Source organism: Megalops cyprinoides, chromosome 2 (genome assembly GCF_013368585.1).
Source record: "Megalops cyprinoides isolate fMegCyp1 chromosome 2, fMegCyp1.pri, whole genome shotgun sequence".
NCBI lineage: Eukaryota > Metazoa > Chordata > Actinopteri > Elopiformes > Megalopidae > Megalops > Megalops cyprinoides.
In genome coordinates, this window is record NC_050584.1 from 38,663,975 (window position 1) to 38,685,105 (window position 21,131).

At 48.1% G+C, this 21,131-nt stretch overlaps 1 protein-coding gene across 1 annotated transcript in view; it reads left to right on the plus strand.

Moving 5' to 3' along the window:
• Window positions 1-891: 891 nt before the first annotated feature.
• The window catches only part of adamts10 (ADAM metallopeptidase with thrombospondin type 1 motif, 10), a 29,995-nt gene continuing 9,755 nt past the window's right edge, over window positions 892-21,131 (plus strand). Inside the window, exons 1-16 of the mRNA XM_036521357.1 lie at window positions 892-994; window positions 4,664-5,031; window positions 6,136-6,295; window positions 6,756-6,958; window positions 7,423-7,506; window positions 8,955-9,100; window positions 10,199-10,242; window positions 10,662-10,767; window positions 11,611-11,757; window positions 11,916-12,057; window positions 12,610-12,717; window positions 13,083-13,228; window positions 13,961-14,024; window positions 14,448-14,550; window positions 17,865-17,998; window positions 19,571-19,694. Of these exons, the coding sequence (XP_036377250.1) occupies window positions 892-994; window positions 4,664-5,031; window positions 6,136-6,295; window positions 6,756-6,958; window positions 7,423-7,506; window positions 8,955-9,100; window positions 10,199-10,242; window positions 10,662-10,767; window positions 11,611-11,757; window positions 11,916-12,057; window positions 12,610-12,717; window positions 13,083-13,228; window positions 13,961-14,024; window positions 14,448-14,550; window positions 17,865-17,998; window positions 19,571-19,694 (2,182 nt within the window). The remainder of the gene's footprint in view (window positions 995-4,663; window positions 5,032-6,135; window positions 6,296-6,755; window positions 6,959-7,422; window positions 7,507-8,954; window positions 9,101-10,198; window positions 10,243-10,661; window positions 10,768-11,610; window positions 11,758-11,915; window positions 12,058-12,609; window positions 12,718-13,082; window positions 13,229-13,960; window positions 14,025-14,447; window positions 14,551-17,864; window positions 17,999-19,570; window positions 19,695-21,131) is intronic.

Here is a 21,131-nt window from a genome sequence, read left to right on the forward strand (position 1 = left end):
ACACTACACAGTCAGCATGGTTTCTTTAGGGTGGCCTTTTGATTTACAACAGAAGCAACAGCAAAGGAAATCTTGAGTGAAGCTGAGGCTGTTACCTCAATCTGCATGTTTATTTGCCTGTGCCTTTTGCCCCTTCCACCTGCGGGTAGCCCTTGATGTGGAAAGCTGCATCGGGCCCACAGTTACTCTGGAAGTTACCCGCTGTTTCACTCAAATTGGGTCATTTTCCTTTACAGCTTCTCACATAATGCTCATATCCGGCTAAGCTCTCTACCAGCTCAGCGCTTTAAAGATCAATGCTTCTCTTTCTGGTTCAACTTATGAGCTTTTTTTCCGGTGAGTAGCTGATAAAAAAGAAAAAAAAAGAGACAGGTTGAAGGTTGCTCTTTCTGGCTCTCTGATAGCCAGTCAGTGCTGCAATCTGACAGCAGGAATGATTGATTACCTGAGAAAGCAGTGGGGAGTAGATGTTCATGGGGTACTGACCCCAGTCCAAATATATTTAGGTTGTCAGAGGGGGACCAGAAGGGGTTGGTTTAGGAGGAGGGGTGGGGTGGGTTGGTATCATGCATTTTTCCCCTTTCTAACACTAACCTGTTTCTTTTCAACAGGGAGGCCTAGAATATCCCGGTTTATCACATGTTGAAGCCATTCCTCTGCCTTCAGCGCCTCTGTACTGACACGCACGCACACTCTCGCAGACGGACACAGACCGACAAGAACTGAGACTGTTCCTTTGAGCCCCTAAGACTGCAGTGAAGCCCAGTGACCCATCTTGCTGCCATGGCCCATGAGTTCACTGCCTCGTCTTGGTGAGCAGAGGGCGTCAGAGGGCAGAAGACATGTTGGGACAGAGGCCTGAGGACCGCACCGATGCTAGCAGTAGTAACCATGGAAACAGTATGGAGGACTTTGGCCAGCGTTGTCATCTTTGCCATGGTTGCCATGGAGGTTGCCGAAAGTCTGAGTGCTGAGAAGTTCTCTCAGTCGCAAGGTGAGGACGAGTCCTCTTCTCTCTCGCGGGGAGGGGCGGTGGGGGGTGCGGAAGGAGACTTACAGCTGTCATTTCCACTGAATGCTCCACAGAAGCTGTTGAAGAACAGTGTCTGCAGCGGTTACGCTCTGTTTAAGAGGAGCCCCTGCCAGTTCCTGCCATTAGCCACACTGCTCTGGAACGGTGGCTGGTACGCTGCTGACAGGACGGAGCCCTGCAGACGGGGTGACTCTACGCCCCGCTGTCCCCCTCCCCGGGGCAGCGCTTAAGTGGCCAGTAACTCATGAACCTGAACCCCGCTTACAAATCAGCCAGAAAGACTGCGTGCCTCCTGGTAGGAGCGAGGGCTAACATAATTGCACCTCGGCTCTCGTAGGAGCGTTTTTTCTGTGCCCTGCTGTGTCCATTACTTGTCTGGCAGAACAAGGCACTGCATTGTGTCTTTGTGGTGCTTAACCTCTGCACTCGCAAAGTCATCTGTTTCCAATAGCCAGTGACACAGCTTCCTTTAACACCACCGCGGGCCTGTGAATTTATCACTTACAAAGAGTCCCTATTTCAGGTTGTTCTGTCCAATGGAGGTCTGATAGAAAGACATTGGACATACGCAGCGTTGTATGTAGAAGAATAACATCAACCATGTACATTTAATCCCTGTTATTCTATGGGAATATTCTATGCGGGTAAAGCCCTCTGCACACAGCTCGGCACAATCTTTATGTTCCCTTTAACCCACAGAATTATACATCCCCACAGTCAAAGTCCATTTATCATGTTCTGTCTGAGGAACACTAGAGGTGAAATAAGCGTGGCCATAAGGTTGCAAACCAACTTGTAGGGGTTTTTTTGCGGAAGAGTTGTTTTTTTTTTTCTGATTACTTGTGTACGAGTCTGATCTTGTGGGGTCCGCACTGTGACAGATTTCATGGATTGTGTACTGTATCAGCGAGAAGGCAGTGGGCATTATGTGACTTGCAGATTGGGCCTTTAGGCTGTGAGGTGGGGTGTGATCTCACAGGAAGGGGACATCTCGATAAGCATGTGTGTAGCTCAGTGGGTGGATTGACATGCAGAGATTATCTTGAGTTTATTTACACTGAGCATGCACTGCACCTGACCGTACAGTATTAATAGATGAATATATTTGTGTATATTTTAAACAGATATATTGCATTAATTCAAAACAGGTTTACTGCCATTAGTCTATCATATGGGCTGCTCACATACAGTCCGTTTCTCATTCCGTTTAGATTGATTTGAGCCAGACGTGGGTTTGTATGTCACAGAGAATCGTAACCCCTTTAAATCACTTCCGATTAAAACTGAATTAAAGTTAAATTAAATAAAGGGTAAATTGCAGAGGATATGAAACACTTTGCATCTGCTGTTGTAGCTTGTGACAAGTTGCTGAGCATATTTGGCTGGCCTCATTGTATTTATTTAAAAAGTGAAGAAGACAAATATGCAGACATGGCGTAGTTGGAGCTGGAGGGTGGCTATTTTTCTCCCTTAAATAATCGAATAATGAGGTAAGCCATCATGTTAGTGGCATTAAGTCATCTAGCTATGTGTGCCGTTATTAAATCTCTGCACCATGTGTATGTATAGCTTTTCCCCTGAGCTGAACCACTAAGGTTCAGTCTTCTAATTCAACCGCTGATTTCTTCAGAAACAGGCACTGAAATGAGCAGAACTGCAGGGACAAAGGAGGAGAGGGTATGTCGGCCATGGTGGAATAGCTGACAGAGCCCTATAGTGACCATGGCAATCGCTCAAGAAAGAGTGACTTTAGGCCTGGCATGGGGGAGAGCACTCCTTTCCTGGGCTCTCCGCATTGCAGACTGCAGACAGCTGTTGCACATCTGGGGAGAGAAAGAAGTAGCTCTCGCCACAGCTTCATTTCTCTGGGAACAGTACAGTAAAAGCGGCCACTCTTCTCATTTTCTGCTCTTTTTAAAAGGGCTAATTAATGGTGCCTCTCTCCTCAAAACCTTAAATAAACACAACCCCAGGCGGAGGTTGATGGCAGTTTATTTTATGAAAGGTGAGTATTTCATGTATGTTTTATGGGTGTCTGTCTTTCATTATTTGTTTTATTGGTGAAGATATTGTCTTCCACCTTAATGATGATTAAACAAGAGATCAAACACATCCAGACCCCTTGATCAGGCAGAGGGGAGCGGCCCTGCTGGAATTGTGACTCGAGTGTTTTTTTATTGCCTTTATCTCGGCCTGCGTGTGACAGGGTGTGATGCCCAGCAGATGTTTCTGCCGTGTGTTGGGGTCTCGGGAGGGTTTTGGTTTTGTGCCGTGAGGGAGAGCGTTGGGTAACGCTCGGTGGAGGGGCTAGCGTTCAACACGTGTGGCGCGCTCTGCCATCTCCCCTCCCCTCCGCGGCCCTGGGAGACCTCGCCCCCACCTCTGCCCGCTCTGTCTAGCATGCTGTCATGGAGGAACAAAACTGCGTGAAGCAAACAGGGGAGCCTCAGAGGCAGGCGGCATGTTGATGGGTCCCCGGTATCAGCTGTGAGTGTTGTGAGCTTTGAGTGAACCTGCATGGTGCAGAGTACAGGCCAGCACAGCCAACAGACCCTGCATGGTTTGGAGGGGTGGGGGGGGTTTGTCATGGTGGGGGGCAATTGATGAAAGCGCTGGGTAAGGAATACTCAATGGCAGCTCCACACTCACTAATGAGATAGCCTTATCAGGTGGCTGTGTCTGGCAGATTACAGTTCCCTTTGACAAGCAGCTGGGGGAGGGAGTCTGGGTGAGCAGCTGTGCTGTTGGGTGTCGGGGGCAGTCGGGGGAGACTTACATTTTTGCTAATAGGACTGTACTAAGTGCTACCAAATGTTTGAAACATCTATCTAAAACACACTTTTACAACCTCCTTGAGTGCTGTTATTCAGGCATCTTTTCTCCATTAGGTTTCTCTGCAGTAGAACCGTTTTATTTGCATTAGTCCACAAGTAAAAGTAATTCTTTTTTTCTAATTCCGAAGGAATTTTTTTGATATTTGCGTAAATGAACGAACAGCGCACGGCTCAGATTTCAGCCCATAACAGCTTGCTGCAGGATCTTGAAGGGGGAGCAGTACTTTGCTTGCTGTTTATTTTAGCTGGCTTGGCCATGTAAACAGCAGGCCTGCACCTCAGCGCATAGCAGCAGCCCTAATCCGGAGCTGCTTACTCATGGGAAGGGCTGCGTCTCCGAAAGCGAGGGGGAAAGCTGGAAGAAACTGCACACATGGGTGTTGACCTTTCCCCTGTAAGCACAGTGTTTAGTGCTCGATGTTTGGACACTAAATCTCCGGCCCCGCTGCCGGAGACAGGAAGTATACGATTTCAGGGTTTCCATAGAGATGGCCTTGGCCTTGGGAATGATTGCATGAACTGAAAAACCCTGAAGTGTCTTGAAGTGAACTCTAGATTTTCTGTAACCTTTGGAATCATGATAATAATGGTAATAATGCTAGGAATGAGAAGGGCCAGTTCAGTCGGGGGGGCTGTATGCTATGTTCTCTCATGTGGAAACAAATGGAAAACTGGACTCACAGAATTTCTATGGGAGAGCGGTGGCAGCGGTGTTATCCCGCCGCTAAAGTGAAGAAGCGTTTCTGCTGTGGGCCACTGAGCTCCGTCCCTGAGTGTTTGTCCCGTGTGTCTGCAGCTGACTTTCTGTCCAGCCTGGGTCAGTACGAGATCGCCATCCCGGTGCGCGTGGGGCCCGAGGGCGAGGCGCTGGGTGGGGAAGGGCTCCGAGGAGACGGCCCGCACCACCACCGCCGCCGCCGCCGCAGCGCGGACAGCCAGCCCGAGGACACGCAGCTGTACTACCAGCTCTCCACGCCACGCACCAACTTCCTGCTCAACCTGACGCTGCACGAGGGGCTGCTCTCAGATCAGTTCCGTGTGGAGTACTGGAGGAGCGGCCGCCTGGCCTGGAGCCACCCCTACTCCCCTCACTGCCACTATGTGGGACACCTGCAGCACCAGGTCCACTCCAGCAAGGTGGCCCTCAGCAACTGCAACGGCCTGGTAAGCACCGCCACCCTGACCCTGCTCAGGACTGTATCTGGACCGGAGATCTGCTTTGGGTTATGCAATATGATCTCATTCTCGAGGGAGGGATGTGCTCAGACGGTGGGCGGAGCCTGGAGTGTGCACCTGCAGTCAAGTGCATGTTGATTCCTGCAGCTCTGATTGCCCACCCACCAGCCTCCCCTAATAACCCTCCCCCCCGAAAAAAAAACAGGTGTTGTGAATCTTAATGATGTATTTTAGTTTAAAGTAATGCCCTTTGGCATTTGGGGCCTTTGCCTGTTCTGGGCCCATACCAGAAGCACACCTGCGTAAACAGCGATTATGAAGTCAGTCTCTGCTCTCAACAGCTGCTTATTTTATCACAAGTTATAGTTTTGTCATGAGCAGCCATTGTTGTACTGGGTGTTAATTGTAAGCTTGACTGATTAAAAGCCTCTGGGGGTATAGGGCCCATGCATTATGGGCAGCTGGGCACGAAAGCAGATCACTTATGGTAATAGTCCTGCCAGTCACAGCTCTGGATTAATTGGGCACATAATAACATGCGTAAATACAGCAGAGGATTAAATGTGTGCACAAAAGCGTTAATAAACTCTGTAGATAATTACTTGTGGGCAGAATAGCATATCTTAATTCAACAGGGAATTCATTGTGTCCACAGGGGCATCACTAAATGCATTATAGGATTATGTGCACTTTGAAACTGTGCTATAGAGAACAGGAGAGGGAAACAGCAAGTGCATTGAGCCTGGAGGCTGCTGCTCAGAGGGTTTAATCAGTAGAAGTGTGGAAGTGTTGTATCGCCATGTTTATGTTGAGATCCTCTTGAATTCACATTCACATTGAATTATCTTCCCTCTGCATCTTTTTTTCAGTGGGTAGTCTGAGAGAATAATACAATTACCTTTTCAGGGATTCTTAGGTAGTCAAGGAACACAAATAAATCATGTGAGGACAATGAGACAGAGGCTTCCAGCAGTGTTGCTGTAATTGAGTTGACTGCGAGAGTGTTGCTTTCTGTCTGACTGGCTGTCTTAACATCACTACTGGTCTGTTGAAGCAAAGCCCTGCTCACCTGTCGTTTCCTGGCTCCTCCAGCAGGGGGTAATAGTGTCCGGGGATGAGGAATACTTCATAGAGCCACTAACTCCAGCTGACAACTTGACCAGTGTGGCTGAGAGGGAGGGGCGCCCTCATGTGGTATACAAGAGGTCATCCCTTCGACACCAGTACATGGACCAGTCCTGTGGGGTCATTGGTAAGGGTCATGTAGGGGTCACATGGACTAAAGGATGCCTTAAGTTTATGTGAAATGCTGCTGCGTGTAATCTCAAAAAGATTATATGATAGTAAATTATGTATATTGATATATTTATATAATCCTATTTGTACTACTTAGTAGTAATGTAGGCATAAACATATTATTTTCATGTTTTTATTGCTTGAATAATGGCATTAGTTTCACGTTGTATTTATTTATGAAATTACTTATATACTGTATTATTTCCATGGCATATATCCTAAAACAAAAAATTAAATTCTTTATTCTTTAATTAGCCTCCATCTACAAACTTAAAGGTTTTTGAAACCAATTCACCCTTCCATGTAAAGAATGAGGCTTGTGGTGCTTTTTGAAACACCTCCATGCAGTTGGTGCAGCATTAGCTTCGTGTTTGTGTGAAGTGCATTGAAGTTTACCAAACCTGACCACCTTACAGATGAGAAGCCGGCCAAGGGCATGGCCTGGTGGCAGCGCACGCTGAAAACCTCGCCCAACCAGATGGGGCGCGGGCAGCTGCCCCTTAAGCGGTCAGTTAGCCGGGAGCGCTACGTGGAGACGCTAGTGGTGGCAGACAAGATGATGGTGGGCTACCATGGCCGACGTGACATCGAGCAGTACATTCTCGCCGTCATGAATATTGTAAGTTTCACCTTGACTCGGACCCGGGCTGCAGTTGCAGCCGACAGCATGCTCCTTGGACTTGGGGCCTCAGTGACAATCGTTCACTCTGCTGTGTCCCAGTCTCAGTCATTTCCTAGATGACAGTGGCTTAGTTTCCACCTGAAGGCTTTTACAGCATTAGCGCACTGTAATCCTGTATTAGCGAGAGAGGAAATCACTCCACACTCTGCTTGACAGTAAAAATACCCAGTGGATCTACACCCCTGGAATGTGTTTAATGAAGGGTTTTGCTCTTTTTATCACCTCAGAGTGACACCTCTTTGGCCTGCTTCCGCTCTTAGAAGATTTAAACAAACAGTGCACGTCAAAAAACCTCAAATTAGAGTAGCTGTGTTATGGGTCATTAGCAGGGATTTTGCAAAGCAGCAGTAGTGGGGAGGCTCTTTTTAAGACTGGTCTTTTCTTGTTTCCCTGGAGGTCAGGTTGCCAAACTGTTCCAGGATTCTAGCCTGGGGAACGCAGTGAACATTGTGGTGACCCGCCTCATCCTGCTCACAGAGGACCAGGTAAAAAGCGTTGTGGCGCGCACCCTACTCAAGCTCCACACACCCTGTCCAGGTCCGGCACACGCTGTACTGGCCCTGTAGAGGTGTGTCTTTGCCCAGATTAAGCCGCTTGCCGCTGTTCTGCGCTGCACTCAGATCTTGCTCGGAATAGCTCCTGGTCAGCCTCAATGCTCTCCTTGTTTGTTGAATTATTGGCTGGAGTGTTCTTCCTTCCTCGTTCCCTGCGGAGACGGTCCTCGTAAGCCTAGCTGTTTGTGGTGGTGGAGTGCGGGGCGTGCCAGCCAGCCAAGCCATGACTGCACTTGTTGTTACTTGTGACCTCTCAGGCTGTTGCTATGACGCACATTTGGACCCTGCAAATTGGGTATAAAAATAAAACAGTTAAATATAAAGGGAGCGGGAGCGCATAACTGTAGGACACTGTTCTTTCCACCTGCTGCCTGGTAACCAAAATCCATCTTCCGTCATGTGCTCCGCTTCCATCTGCCATGTTAAACGCAGCTGAAAGGGACCTGCGGGCAGACTGACACCACAGGTTTGAATTACATACTGTTGTAATATGGGCTTAAAAAGCCTCCTCAGGATGGCTAAAAGTGTACTAGAGGGTTGCATGCGGTTTTGGGGTAGAGGAATTACAGCTGCTTATTAAGTGTGTTTATGAATCATCGGCAGTTAAAAATAAAAACGAGGTGGGGACTCTGGGATCAGTCGAACCCGGCGCGCAGGGCCTGGTGCAGCTCAGTGTCTCAGCGCAGCGCAGCTGGGATGGAACCAAAAACAGCCTCCCAAAGCGGTCTGCAGTTTCCAGCTGAAAACGGCCCTTGGAAAACAAAACATAAAACCGAGCCGAGAGATGAGGGATTGTGGGATGAGATAATAACTAGTTATGTCACAATGTGCATTCCTGTGTTACGCGTATAACCCAGCTGTGGCCAAGAAAGCATTCTCGCCCTGCTGCCAGGGCTGGGAATGGCAGGGAGCACCTCTGTCCTCAGTAAAGTCACCTAGTGGCCAAGGGCGTGCTAATGCAGGGTCAGAGCGCCGCGGCAGAGAGCCAGAATCCAGTCCCACCAATGAATCTTCCTTCTACCTGTGATTTCTGGCCCTCTTTCCAATGAGCATTTTGATTGAAGACTTTCTCAAAAATATCTTTTTTTGGATGTGAAGTTTTTGAGTGGGAAAGCCTAGTTTAACCCTACAACGAGTAGGCTATGGGTTGTCACATTTTTTGATTTAGTGTCCTACAGCTTAGCAATGGAATGAAAAGTATATCAACATAATTGTTGAGTGTGAGTCCACTGGTGTCAGTGCAGGGATTTCTTGTAAAAAATGAATATGTGGAATATTTTGTTTTTTTTCATGACACTCCTCAATTCATGTAGTATGTTGTGTACATAACGCAATCCATATGGCAGACTGAGTTGAGATCCCTTCTCTTCCCTTATTAGCCTACCTTAGAGATAAATCACCACGCAGGCAAGTCCCTGGACAGCTTCTGTAAATGGCAGAAATCTATACAGAACCGCAATGGCAATGGCAACGCCATCCCTGACAACGGCATCGCCCACCACGATACTGCTGTGCTCATCACAAGGTCAGCCTGCGATGTGAGTGTGTGTGTGGGAATGCGTGTGCACGTGCCATTCAGCTGTTTCCTGTACATCTAAAGACAGGTAAAAAATATTCAATTATTTCTACAGCACGGCTATCCTTGAATTTAGAGAGCACTCAGTTAAGATGCACGTTAGGCTAACATTGTCCATGTTTGTCAAGCCCTTTTCTAGCTTTGACTAAGCAGTCCGTAGTAATGGAAGTGTCTCCTGGGTACTGACTAACTGACTGAGTGGGCGGCTTCCCCAAAAGTACTACAGTACCTTTATTTTACCACTAGATAGCAGAAAGGCACCAGTAAGGGGTCCACCATAGAAGTTGCAGCCCCTGAACAGTTCCTGTTTGTATTTTTATAATTAATGATCCAAACTTTTAAGCTTGGTGGACTGCCTTTCTGAGTTCATAAAATATTTCCTTGCTGCTTTTTTTTTTTTTTTTTGCCAAGCGTGCGTAGTTGCGCATTTGTGTCTCGTCTTGTCTGGAGCGCCCAAACCTCGACTGTTCTGCTCAACTGAGCATCTGGACAGCGAGCGTTTTGGAGAGGGAGAGAAGAATGTGGGACAGGCAAAGCCGTCTGGAGTCTGACAGCTCGGAGTTGGTCTGGAGGTGCTGTGTGCAGCTCAGCACACCATGATGTAGGGCCCCTATGTTCTAGGAGCTCACTTCAGCAGCAGCAACGTCTCGGCAGATCCTGGCAGAGGCATGCTTGTGGGGAAATAAGCACAGTGTGCTGGGTAGCTTTCATCACCAGCAGATGCAGATGTGGGATCTGGTTCCCGTTTTGTTTTCAGTCATCTTTAAATATACCTCCATAAAAGTACCCTGGGCCTGGGCCCTGTGTGGGCTGCATTTATATGAAGGTCTTTATCAACAGGGTGGAAAAACTTGAGCTTGAAGGACACTGTCATTGTCGTCTTTCACTTCCTGCCATTGTTCAGGAGTTATCATTCTGCCGGATGGCCCCAGTGTCTGAGGCTGGAGTGTGTGTGTGTGTGTGTGTGTGTGTGTGAGGAAGAGAGAGAGTGTTATAGTGTGCTCATGAGTGTTAGATGATTGGTTTATCTTTTCTCGCTGCTCTCAGGTACGACATCTGCATCTATAAGAACAAGCCGTGTGGAACCCTAGGTAGGACCTACGGTAAAAGCAGCAGGCCCCAAGAGAGGGGAAATCTTGGACATACACTAATCACTTGTTAAAAAGCACTGTGTTTTGGGGTGAAACTATATATAACCCTGGACCAAGGGTGGGGCAGGGTTTAAGGAAACAGGCCTGATTTTAACTTGCATTGTGACAATGTGTAAGAGTTCAACAACTCTCAGCTTCCTCCCGTTACACCCTTTTGCTTTTGGGATTGGCCACTTCTGCTTTTCATCCTGTGACACAGTGTTGCCTTTTATATAGATTAAAAGTAGCGTAACATAGAATAGTATAAAAATAGTATAACATATCATAGACTAAGCAGAGTATAATAGATGGATTACGTGTTCACTTGGATTATGTGTATTGGGTTATCCGTGTGTGTTTTGACAATGTATGTCTCGTAGGTCTGGCTCCAGTCGGGGGAATGTGTGAACCAGAAAGGAGTTGTAGCATTAATGAGGACATCGGTCTGGCAACCGCTTTCACCATTGCTCATGAGATTGGACACACGTGAGTCCCACTGCTCCGTCTCTGACACCCCTCCCCTGCATCTTATTCCCCTCATTTTATCAGGACACCCCTGCCACTATCACTGAACCTCCTCCTGCTGACTTTACCTTTCAGACCTTATCTGACAGCTTCAGAGCAGAACCTCCCCTTCTCCAACCCCTTACCTGAGCAGAACTAAAGTACACTTTTGAGATTGCGCTACGATGAGAGTAGCACTGAGCAACAAGCTTATGTAACAACCTCTATGAGTAATTTCCAGCAATTGAGAACGTGTTAAAAGCTTTATTTTTTTAAATTGAGTCATATGCTATTTATATTCCAGTGGAACAAGTTACGAGTGTAGTGGTATATCGTTCTTGGTTCTTGGTCCACTTCAACTTGTGCTGAGTACATCTTTGTAGCTTCTTTCCATGGTTCTTTGCTTTATTCAAAGATATACTGCAGGAAAACCACACTGCTTTAGTTACAGATATATACATGAATGTAATTAAATATCCCAGAATAAAATATAGTATATAATAGACTGGAACTAACATGTATTGTACATCAAATTCTCCATCTGTTCCAATGAAAGGTGATTCTGTGGTATTTTTCCCCCTTTTTTCCAATGTAGAGCATTACTTGGTATCAATCTTCAGGAATAGAAAAATTGACTTTTTGTATAGACTAAACTGACTAACTGACTGTGAACTCTCAGGGAATGTCCAAAGTAGGGCAGTGGGTGACAGGTTTTAGAGGAGAAGAGAAAAGGAAGAGGGAATGACATGAGAGAGTAGGTGAGACCAGCAGCCTGGCACTCCCACAGTCAGCACCATGACCCTGCCTGTCCTCTACCCCTGGCAGGTTTGGGATGAATCACGACGGCGTGGGCAACACATGTGGCGCCCGCAGCCAAGAAACGGCAAAGCTGATGGCAGCTCACATCACCATGAAGACCAACCCCTTTGTCTGGTCCGCCTGCAGCCGGGACTACATCACCAACTTCCTGGAGTGAGACAACAGCCATGAGGCTGAGCGGGACAGATAACTGAATGTTGATTGACTTCATGATATAATAGATTGACATAGGTAGATATTATAGGGGAAGCTTCTGACCCAGTGTTAATAGCTCTTCACTTCCCCCCCCCTGCCCTTTTGACTGCCCACAGTTCAGGCCTGGGCTCATGCCTCAACAACGTTCCCCCGAAGCAGGAGTTTGTGTACCCCACCACGGCGCCGGGCCAGGCCTACGACGCCGACGAGCAGTGTCGCTTCCAGTATGGAGTGAAGTCTCGCCAGTGTAAATACGGGGTACTCACCTTTATCACCTCTTCGCTCAAACAAGCGCACTCTGTCCACAGCTCCTGCTTCCCGCTTTACACTCCATCCTCTCCTCTCTGCTTCTCAGACCAGGGCAGGCAGCCGCTGCTCGGTCTCTCTTTGCTCTAGCTTTACTCCCCTCCCCCCGGACACCGCTGCTTATCTGAGTGTTGCTGAACAAAGACTCTCACGCATGTTGTGCAGAACATAACCTCTGTGTGTTGTATGTTTTATTAGCTGGGGTGTGACTCAAAATCCATGACATTATGTCAAATTATAATGACAAACAGACACAGCATTGTTTAGGCCTTTATGGAGTACTTAACATCTCACTAAGGACAGAGGCTGGGTAATTAATCACCGATGCAGCATGCAGGCTAAAAGGAAGCAGACAGCGCAGGGTTCACCGTAAGACCCCTCACACCATGCAAGCTCTGCTATGGCCCGGTATGGGTGAGTGCGTAGTTGGAAGGCGGCATGTGTGGTCCTTGAGGGTAATGGGGGCAGCAGGTGGGTGCTGACGTGTGTCTTGCACGTCCCCAGGAGGTGTGCAGTGAGCTGTGGTGCATGAGCAAGAGCAACCGCTGCATCACCAGTAGCATCCCCGCTGCGGAAGGAACCATCTGTCAGACCAACACCATTGAGAAAGGAGTAAGTACCGGGCTTCACTATTATCGCCAGAAAAAGGGGGTGAATTATGGGATCTGTCTATCTTGCACCAGTAAGAAACTGGGTAAGTGCAAGCAGAAACTGTTATTGATGGCTGCCATTGATTTGCTCATGTTTGTTTTTTTCAATGTTTGCCTCAATAAAAAGATTGCCTGTGTGTGGTACTTGGGCTTGAATGTGAACCGTATGTGAATAATATGTGAACCAACAACAAAAAGTAGACCTCGGTGTGAGCTTACGGTCATGCCGGACCACACTGTGGTGCTCAGTAGCAGGGGCACATCAAGCCCCCTCTGTGAATTGAGGATATGACCGTCACTCTGTCTTTGCCTGTCTTCCATTGGCAGTGGTGCTACAAGAGAGTGTGTGTGGCCTTTGGGACACGACCAGAGGGTGTGGATGGAGGATGGGGTCCCTGGTCACCATGGGAGGAGTGCAGCCGCACCTGTGGGGGAGGGGTCTCCTCCTCCATCCGGCACTGTGACAGCCCCAGGTGGGCAATGGGACAGGAAGAGGGGTGTGGCTTAATCAGATCACCAAATTTGGGCCCACATGGTCTGAGGTTTCCCTGATTTCTTATTTGCTTGTGGGATGGAAAACTCACTTGGATTTTGAAATGCATCTGTTTGACTTCTTTGTCACAGGCTATAAGGAAATCTTTCTCGATTTGATATATTTACTTAAAAAGGTTATTGTTCTCACTTCAATCCTTCAATGAAAACTAGTTTTTGGGGTCCAGTGACTTTGGTCTTAATCTGTATTTTAGCATTGTAATTTGGCTAATTATTAATTACAAGGCTTAATTATTAATTACAAGAATTAATCCAATAACACTGTTCCTGAACACTGCATTCATCATGTACCGAAACCATTCTTGCGTTCATTCATTTCATTCAATATTTACATTTATTTCAAAGACAATGAGATAAGAACAGTTACAATGATTTTATTGACGTTTTCTTTGTCTGATACTTTTGCCAGTATGACAATAACACTGAATAAGTATTTTACCATAAGAATATTTGTGAAAGCAATTTTTTGTTTACCTTATTTGTTGAAAAGTTGATAGGATTGATTCAGACATATCAGTAATGAGAAGACAGAAAAAAATACATTTAAATAGGGTGGAAAAACAAAGCCATGGCTGAGAATTAATAGCTGTGTGATTGGGAGTTATTGTTAAATTGTACTCAGATGTGATTTGCCTTTCCTTTTCTGGTTTCAGGCCAACAATTGGTGGAAAGTATTGTCTGGGAGAGAGGAAGCGATTCAGATCCTGCAATATTGATGTGAGTGGTGAAGCTGTGACTGCTAATTCAGCTCCTTATGAATACAGCGAATCTAAATGCCTTTTTTTTGTAGCGCTTCCACCTGGAGCAAGTGTTCTGTGTGGCACGAATTTGATGCAAGACTGAACTAATTAACAACAGCCTTTTCAAGGCTACCAAGTTACAGTCTCCAAAACCATTACTTAATGACTAAGTCTTTTGCCTTGTGAACCGCTCCAGGTTTACTGATTTAAAAGAGAAACCAGGGAAAAGTAAAAGATCTCAGATAAATTTGGCTGAGGGCTCACTGTGGTAGGAAGAGCCTCTCTTGACCCAGTGAGGATTTTGGCTCTTCCTTGCAGCTTTTCAATGTTGGTGGCTGTGGGGGGGGGAGGGGTTATGGATTGACGGACAGATTAGTCACAGTTCCTCTCTGTGCCTCAGGAGTGCCCCGCCGGCTCTCAAGACTTCCGGGAGATTCAGTGCTCCGACTTCGACAGTGTGCCTTTCCGGGGGAAATTCTACACCTGGAAACCTTACAGAGGAGGTGAGAGCAGAGATCCCGCTGTACCCATGGTGCCAGCATCACTAACTCGGGAAGCGTGCGGATGTTGCCGCAGCCGCGGTGCGTGTGCTTCGTGGATTTCAACGGGAAGCGCTGGAACGCCATAAATGGAGAAAGCTGATAGCCGAGAGGCCACACCTGTCACTCGCAGGAGTATAACATGGCGGGAGGAATGCAGAGGTAGTGCGTGCTTCCAGAGAGCTGGGTCCCTTGCTGGGCTGGGGCTCCGGGCCCAGAGAGGGACGGGAAGGGAGAGCTGCAGACACTCTCCGGTCTGGCTCCCATATGCTGGCCCGGGACAGCCTGCTCCCAGAATCTCCAGCTAGAATTCCTCCGCCTGATGAGCGCGGAGCTGGACGCGAAAGATAAATACTTTCGACGACATAACTGCCTTTAATCTATGAGTCCAATAACATAATGGCTTACAGAGGGGCCCTTTCCAACTCCAGGCAACAAGTGCTCCTTTCATCAAGTCAGCTGATTTTACAATGGAAATCCCTCGCAGCTGTGAAAATATGAGCCCTGCCACGGTCTGCACTGTGTTAGGGCCAGATTACACGTCCCAGCCCCCATTCTCCTTCTCTCCTTCACTCTTTCTGTCTTCCTGTATCTGTCTCTCTGCCCCTCTCTCTTCCTCCATGTCTGTCTCTCCTGCTTCTCTCCATTCTTCTGTTTCTCTTTCCCTCTTACTCTGCCCACCCCTCGCTTGCTCCTCGCTCAGACACCTAGAGCAGGCGGCCTCCCTCCACTCAGACAGCCAAGGACAGTTCATAAAAAAAGCACTCAGCATTTCTTACTGGCTTATTTATTTTTTCAGAGGCGTGAGCCATTCACATTTTTGCACTCCTTCCAATAAACTCCACAGTCAGCCTTCCCTCACCCCCCGTCCCTCTCTGTCCCAGCCCCCCTTGACTTGGCCCTCAGCCTGGCTGGAGAACAGCAAACTGGGAGTGAGAGTTTCCATTTCACCCTCTTCCTGTAGTTTCATTGTACAAATGTGGGCTTTCTGTTACGAGCACATTCTGACACGGTCAAGTACGATTAAAGTCATATCCTATGGTATCTCAGCTTGTATATGTGTTGGGTGTTATGGATCCCCTAAAGCGTGGTTAAAGTTGTGTTGTGGCCCTTAAGGGCACTGTGAGGAAAATGATAACCAGAAAGAGTGTGGGGTCTGAAGCTGGTGATGGAATATCAGCCTCTACACACCACCTCCAAGGGTCTTCGAGAGCCAGGACTAGAGATAATTTGTGACTAACTACCATCCTGTATGGTACACGGGGTGGACAGGGCTTACACCAGCAGCGCAGGGCAATAATAGAGAAAGCAAAGTAATGCACAAGATGTCTTTGGAAAGAGCTCAGAGGGAGGTAATTTAACTGTAACATTCGCTTGCCCATGCATGCTTGCTTCCAGTCCAATTTTAGAATTGTTCCGGGGTGTTCCCCTTCCTGTTTGAATAGCGACTGCGGAAGGCCCTGCCTGTACTGTGTTTGCGGCCATCATTGTCCAAACTCAAATTGTCCATAAGCCACACCCCCCGTTCTCTAATTGGTTCAAAGGTCTGAGCCAACCGAGGTTCTACGTGTAGAATCAACGGGGTTGCTGCAGTCTACGCCTGTTCATGATTAACTCACAGCACTGAGCAGGCGGATTTTCAGGGGCAGACATCCAGTCACCTATAGCCAGCCCTGTCTGTCCTGGCCTTTAGCCCACACTACCGAGCCTCTGTCAGTGGGTGAGGGAAGGTGTGTGGTTTCCTGCAGTGGCACTTAGAACAGACATGGCTGAAAGGGAGACTCCCTGTGAGATCCAGTGGAAAATCCCAGCCCAGATCTGGCTGTTAGCTGGTACAAGTGCACAGGGAGGAGATTAAGACCCCATTATCACCTTGTTCTCTGACTCACATGACTGGTGACAGGCCAGGGCTAGGCATGGCAACTGGAACAAAGCATGGAGTCATAGACACGCTGCAACCTTAGATGTGAAGATGGGGGGGGGATACGGACAAGCCATTGGTGCCTGTTCTGTATGTTTCTGCATCCTGGAAGTAGATCCCCTTATTTTACTCCTGGTGCCTCGGAGCAGGCAGTGGGAGATGTGCTGGAATTGAAAATGGTAGTGCTGTGGCAGTAACGTTAATGGCCCCTGTCAGTCAGCGAGAGCGCTCAGTACGAGTGCTGTGATCCACTCTAATGTGGAATTAATGAACACACCTGTTTGTGCACAAATACTCCCCGTGCCTCCCCCTCCCTCCCTCTCTCTCTCTCTCTCTGTCTCTTTCTTTTCACTCTCCATCTTTTTTGTCTGTTGTGTGACTTTGCAGGATTACCGCATTCCAGGTTCCCCAGGAATTTGCTGAGAGCTGCACTTTTCCTGATACTTTGCTGTAAAAAAATAAGTTTTTTCTCTTCTGTGCTGTTGACCCCTCTGTGGCTTTCTTTGGGCCAAAAACTGGAAACCAGCAGCTCTGATCAGTCCCAGGCGTGGGGTGGTGGAGGGACGACAGAAGGGGGTCAGAGGGAGTAGACTGTGTGTATGGAGGGGGGTTTGGGGAGCTTGAGGGGGGCTGTAATCACATTCAGCTGCTTGTTCCCTTGCAGCCAGCCTTCCAAAATGTGCTCTCCCCTCTTGGACCCTCCACTCTCTCTTTCTCTCTCTTTCTCCCCCTCTCCCCACCTCCCCCTCCCTGCCTTGGCACCCATGTCCCGAGCAGCTGTGGGAGAACAAACTAACAATGTCTCACATAAAAACGAAAGGCCCATTAAAATACCATGCGCGGCCGTCAGAGACATTAGCGAGCCCGATGGTGTTGTGTCATAATTGAGGGAAACGTTTTGTGTGATTGGGTTTCTCTTCCGTCTTCCCCCACCAAGAAGCGTACAGTGCATGTGGGCATTGCTGGATGTGTTAAAAGGGAGGAAGGACGTAGCAATTAGTTTTCTCCTTTTTATTTGCATTTTATAATTCAGCGATGCGGAGCACACAGTGAGCGAACATGGCTGGGCGTGTTAGGGGCAAATAAAAAATGTGAAACTTTTGTGTGTGTAAAAACTGTGTGCAGTGTGTGAAATGGTCAACAGCCTTGCCCAGGGGCTAGAGATGCTGTGCCAATTCTACAGCTGCTCTCCTGGCATTCAGTCGTCTTACTGCCTGTACATACAAAATGGCGCTGAAAATTCATTAATAAAAGCATTTTATAAACTGAATGGTACTGTTTCAGGTAAAGTATTCCAGTATGTCTCTACATGTTTTTGTTTCTGTCCCCACCCCTACCTGGCTCTGCCTGCCTGCAGGGGGGGTGAAGTCCTGTTCCCTCAACTGCCTGGCAGAGGGATACAACTTCTATACGGAGCGGGCCCCGGCCGTGGTGGACGGAACTCCTTGCCGAGAGGATTCTTTGGACGTCTGCGTCAACGGAGAGTGCAAGGTGGGGAGACAGCTCGGCACAGACGCAGTCCGATACGCAGAGGGACGCGCGCATCCATCTGCCCCCCTGCCAAAACGCACAAGGCTGTCCCTCCCCTAGTTATCTCTCGCTCCACCTCCACAGCGTCACAGACTCAGCTTTTGTGAATCAAAGTACATTTCAGATTACAGGGCTCATACCAAAAAAGCAGTATTTTCCCCCCGTAGTTGTTTTTGGACAGTTGAAAAGTCTGTCAGGAAAAGAAAGATGTGGAGAGGAAGGGAGCAGGAAAAACAAAAGCGTTCACATGATTGACACAAAACCGCAGAAAATCTGACGAGTTGTTTTGTGGGTTTTCTGTTGCTACATGGAGCATAACTGGCTTTCATTAGCAGCTCCAACAGCAATCTCTGTTCTCCTTTGTTTTGTTTAGCATTTTTTTTTTCTTAAGTGCTTTTGGGGGGGGGGGGGGGGGGCTTAAGTGGGAGTTGCGGCATTCTTCCAGTGGAAGGAGTCTGTTTATCAACAGCTCAGCTCTCTGTACTGCGTGGAGAGGGAACTCAGTGACCCTGCAGTACTGCTGTCTGATCTGTGCTGGCCAGCTGGACCGGATTAGAGCACACTCCCTCTCCATCCCTCTTTCTCTCTCTCATTCTCTCACTCTATCCCTCTCTCTCTCATTCTGTCTCACCCCATCCTTCTCTCCCCCCTCTCTCACTCTATCCCATTCCCTCTCATTCTCTCAATCCATTACTCTCTCCCTCTCTCTCTCGCACTCTTTCACTCTACCCACTCCCTCATTCTCTCTCACTCCATCCCTCTCCCTCTCTCTCTCTCCCTCTTTGACTCTTTTTCATCTTCAGAGGCCTCATGTTTATGGTGCATAGAAAAGGTAGAAGACAGCGCACAGAAAAATCAAAAGGGTTGCCTGTAGCCCATCCTGGTTTAGTTGAAGTCAGTACAGGTTTGATTTGTGGTGTGAGGTGGGCTTGGGAACACATGGCATTTAGCAGGCTTCTAGAACACGTGTTCCAAGCACACCCGCAGCATGGTCCCAGCTCAACAGACCTGCTTTAAAAATCCATGCCTCAAACAAGTGTGGACTTACCAACCCATTACCTTGGTAAATGGGTTTCACATTTGAGTTTTACATAATTCTTAACATTAGGTCCTGAAAATCTGTGAGCCCACTGATGAGAATAAAAGTTGGTTTTATAATCACAAAGGACTATATTGGGTTCGTATTGAACAGCTTCAAGCATGTGCAATAATCACCCAAAGAACGCATAAATTTTAAATATACACAAAACTTTAGCTAATCAAAATCTTCTTTTACACTACATCAAGAAACAGGGTCTCAGCTGTAGAAAAGAAGCCTTCGGCATCAGTGCACCTTAAATAATTCTGTACAGTTTTAATGTTAGTTGCTGAGTGCAGCCTTTTAATATGGCGCCTGGGGATCTCCTGTAGCAGGCGTTATCAATCCTGCATCCGACAGTGTCCTGAGAGAGAGCAGTGCATTGTGTCTGTGTCCCCTGAGTGTGTGCTCTCTGCCCTCCTGCTCTCTGACCCGTGTTCGCTGTCTGCTGGCAGCACGTAGGTTGCGACCGGATCCTTGGCTCGGACGTGCGAGAGGACCGCTGCCGGGTCTGCGGGGGCGACGGCAGCAGCTGCGAGACCATCGACGGCGTCTTCAACGACTCCCTGCCCGAAGGAGGTATTCCGTTGACACGGTTTCCCAGCCCAGAGGGTTGCCCGGAATATTTTCACCCTGACCCTTCAGATGGGCCAGCAACAGTTCAAGTTCAGGGCGATAATGGTGGCACGGCGCCCCCACCCCCACCCCCCTCCTCCGCACTCCCTGCCCCCTCCGCCCGGTCTGTGGCGCTGCCTGGCTAATATTTCCCCCTCTGAAGCAGATCCTGCCCTGCCTGCTGGCCTTTCACTGCCCTGCCTGCCTGTCTACCTCATCCTGTCCGGATTAGCCCTGCTGTCATAAATCACAGCATGTGTGCGCGTGTGTAAATCAGTGGAAATGCAGGTGTGAGCGGGTTTGGCTGAGGCTGCAGGGTCCTGCAGGCTGCGGAGAAGTGGAGAGCACGCTGGTCTGGAGCGCGTCCTGGGGGACCCGGGGGGGGGGGGGGCGGTTGCAGAGTTCCCCTCTCAACTTGAACACTGGGGGAACTGTTTCGTACCCCGGGCCTTGGCTGCAGGAAACTGCTCTTTAAAAGCCCCGATCGCTCTGTTTTCTCCGGCTTCCTGCCTCTCCTGCGCTGAAAACATAATGGGCCCCAATAAAACATGCCTTTCAATTAGTCAGGAAAAATGATTTGAAAACAAAACTGTGAAATGTGATAAAAAAAAAAAAACGTAAGGGAGTTCCTTTATGACATTCTTTTTGTTTTTCTGAGAGTCACTGATATTCAATTCCCACAGCTAGACGTTGTTATTGCGAGGTGGAAATTTACATGGTGTGTCTATGCATTTGTGCATTTGATTTACACGCAAGCAGTGATGTGTGTTGGACTATTGCAGTGTATGTGAGGGGACCTCAGACATTGTAAAAGTAATTTATAATCATTGTATGTCCGTAGAAGTTATCTGATATTTTTCCACATAAAATCAATTTTCAAGGGTTCCTCTCTGTGCCAAGGTAATTTCTCACTCTTATGTTTAATTTTCATACTTCTTTGGGTCAAATCGGTCTAGCTGTGGTTGAAAGTTTTGATAGAGAAATGATTACATGTGACAGCACTGCTTCTCAGTCATGAATGCTTGTACTGCCCAGGTCAAGGACGCAGAGAGGTAGAGGGAGCGGCCATCCCTGCTCTCAGTCTGGGACAAAACTGCCCTTATGTCACAACGTACCGCATGTCTCTTACCTTCCACACCCCGCTTTGGGGTGCAGGAATGGGTCACTAAGGGTCATTGATCCTCCAGCACAGGGCTTTTCAGAAGCACCAGAAGTCTCTCATCCTTTTGGTACAGAGGAGCCAGGAGCACTCAGCAGCCAGTGGGTAAAGTCACCCTGGGACATGGGTAGTATACTGTGAAACCAAGATGGGGTCTGGAGATGGTCTAATAATAATGATCTGATGAGCTCTGCCTCCTGTTGGAATGGCTGCGTGTGGGGAGTCAGCTGTTTGCCAGACCT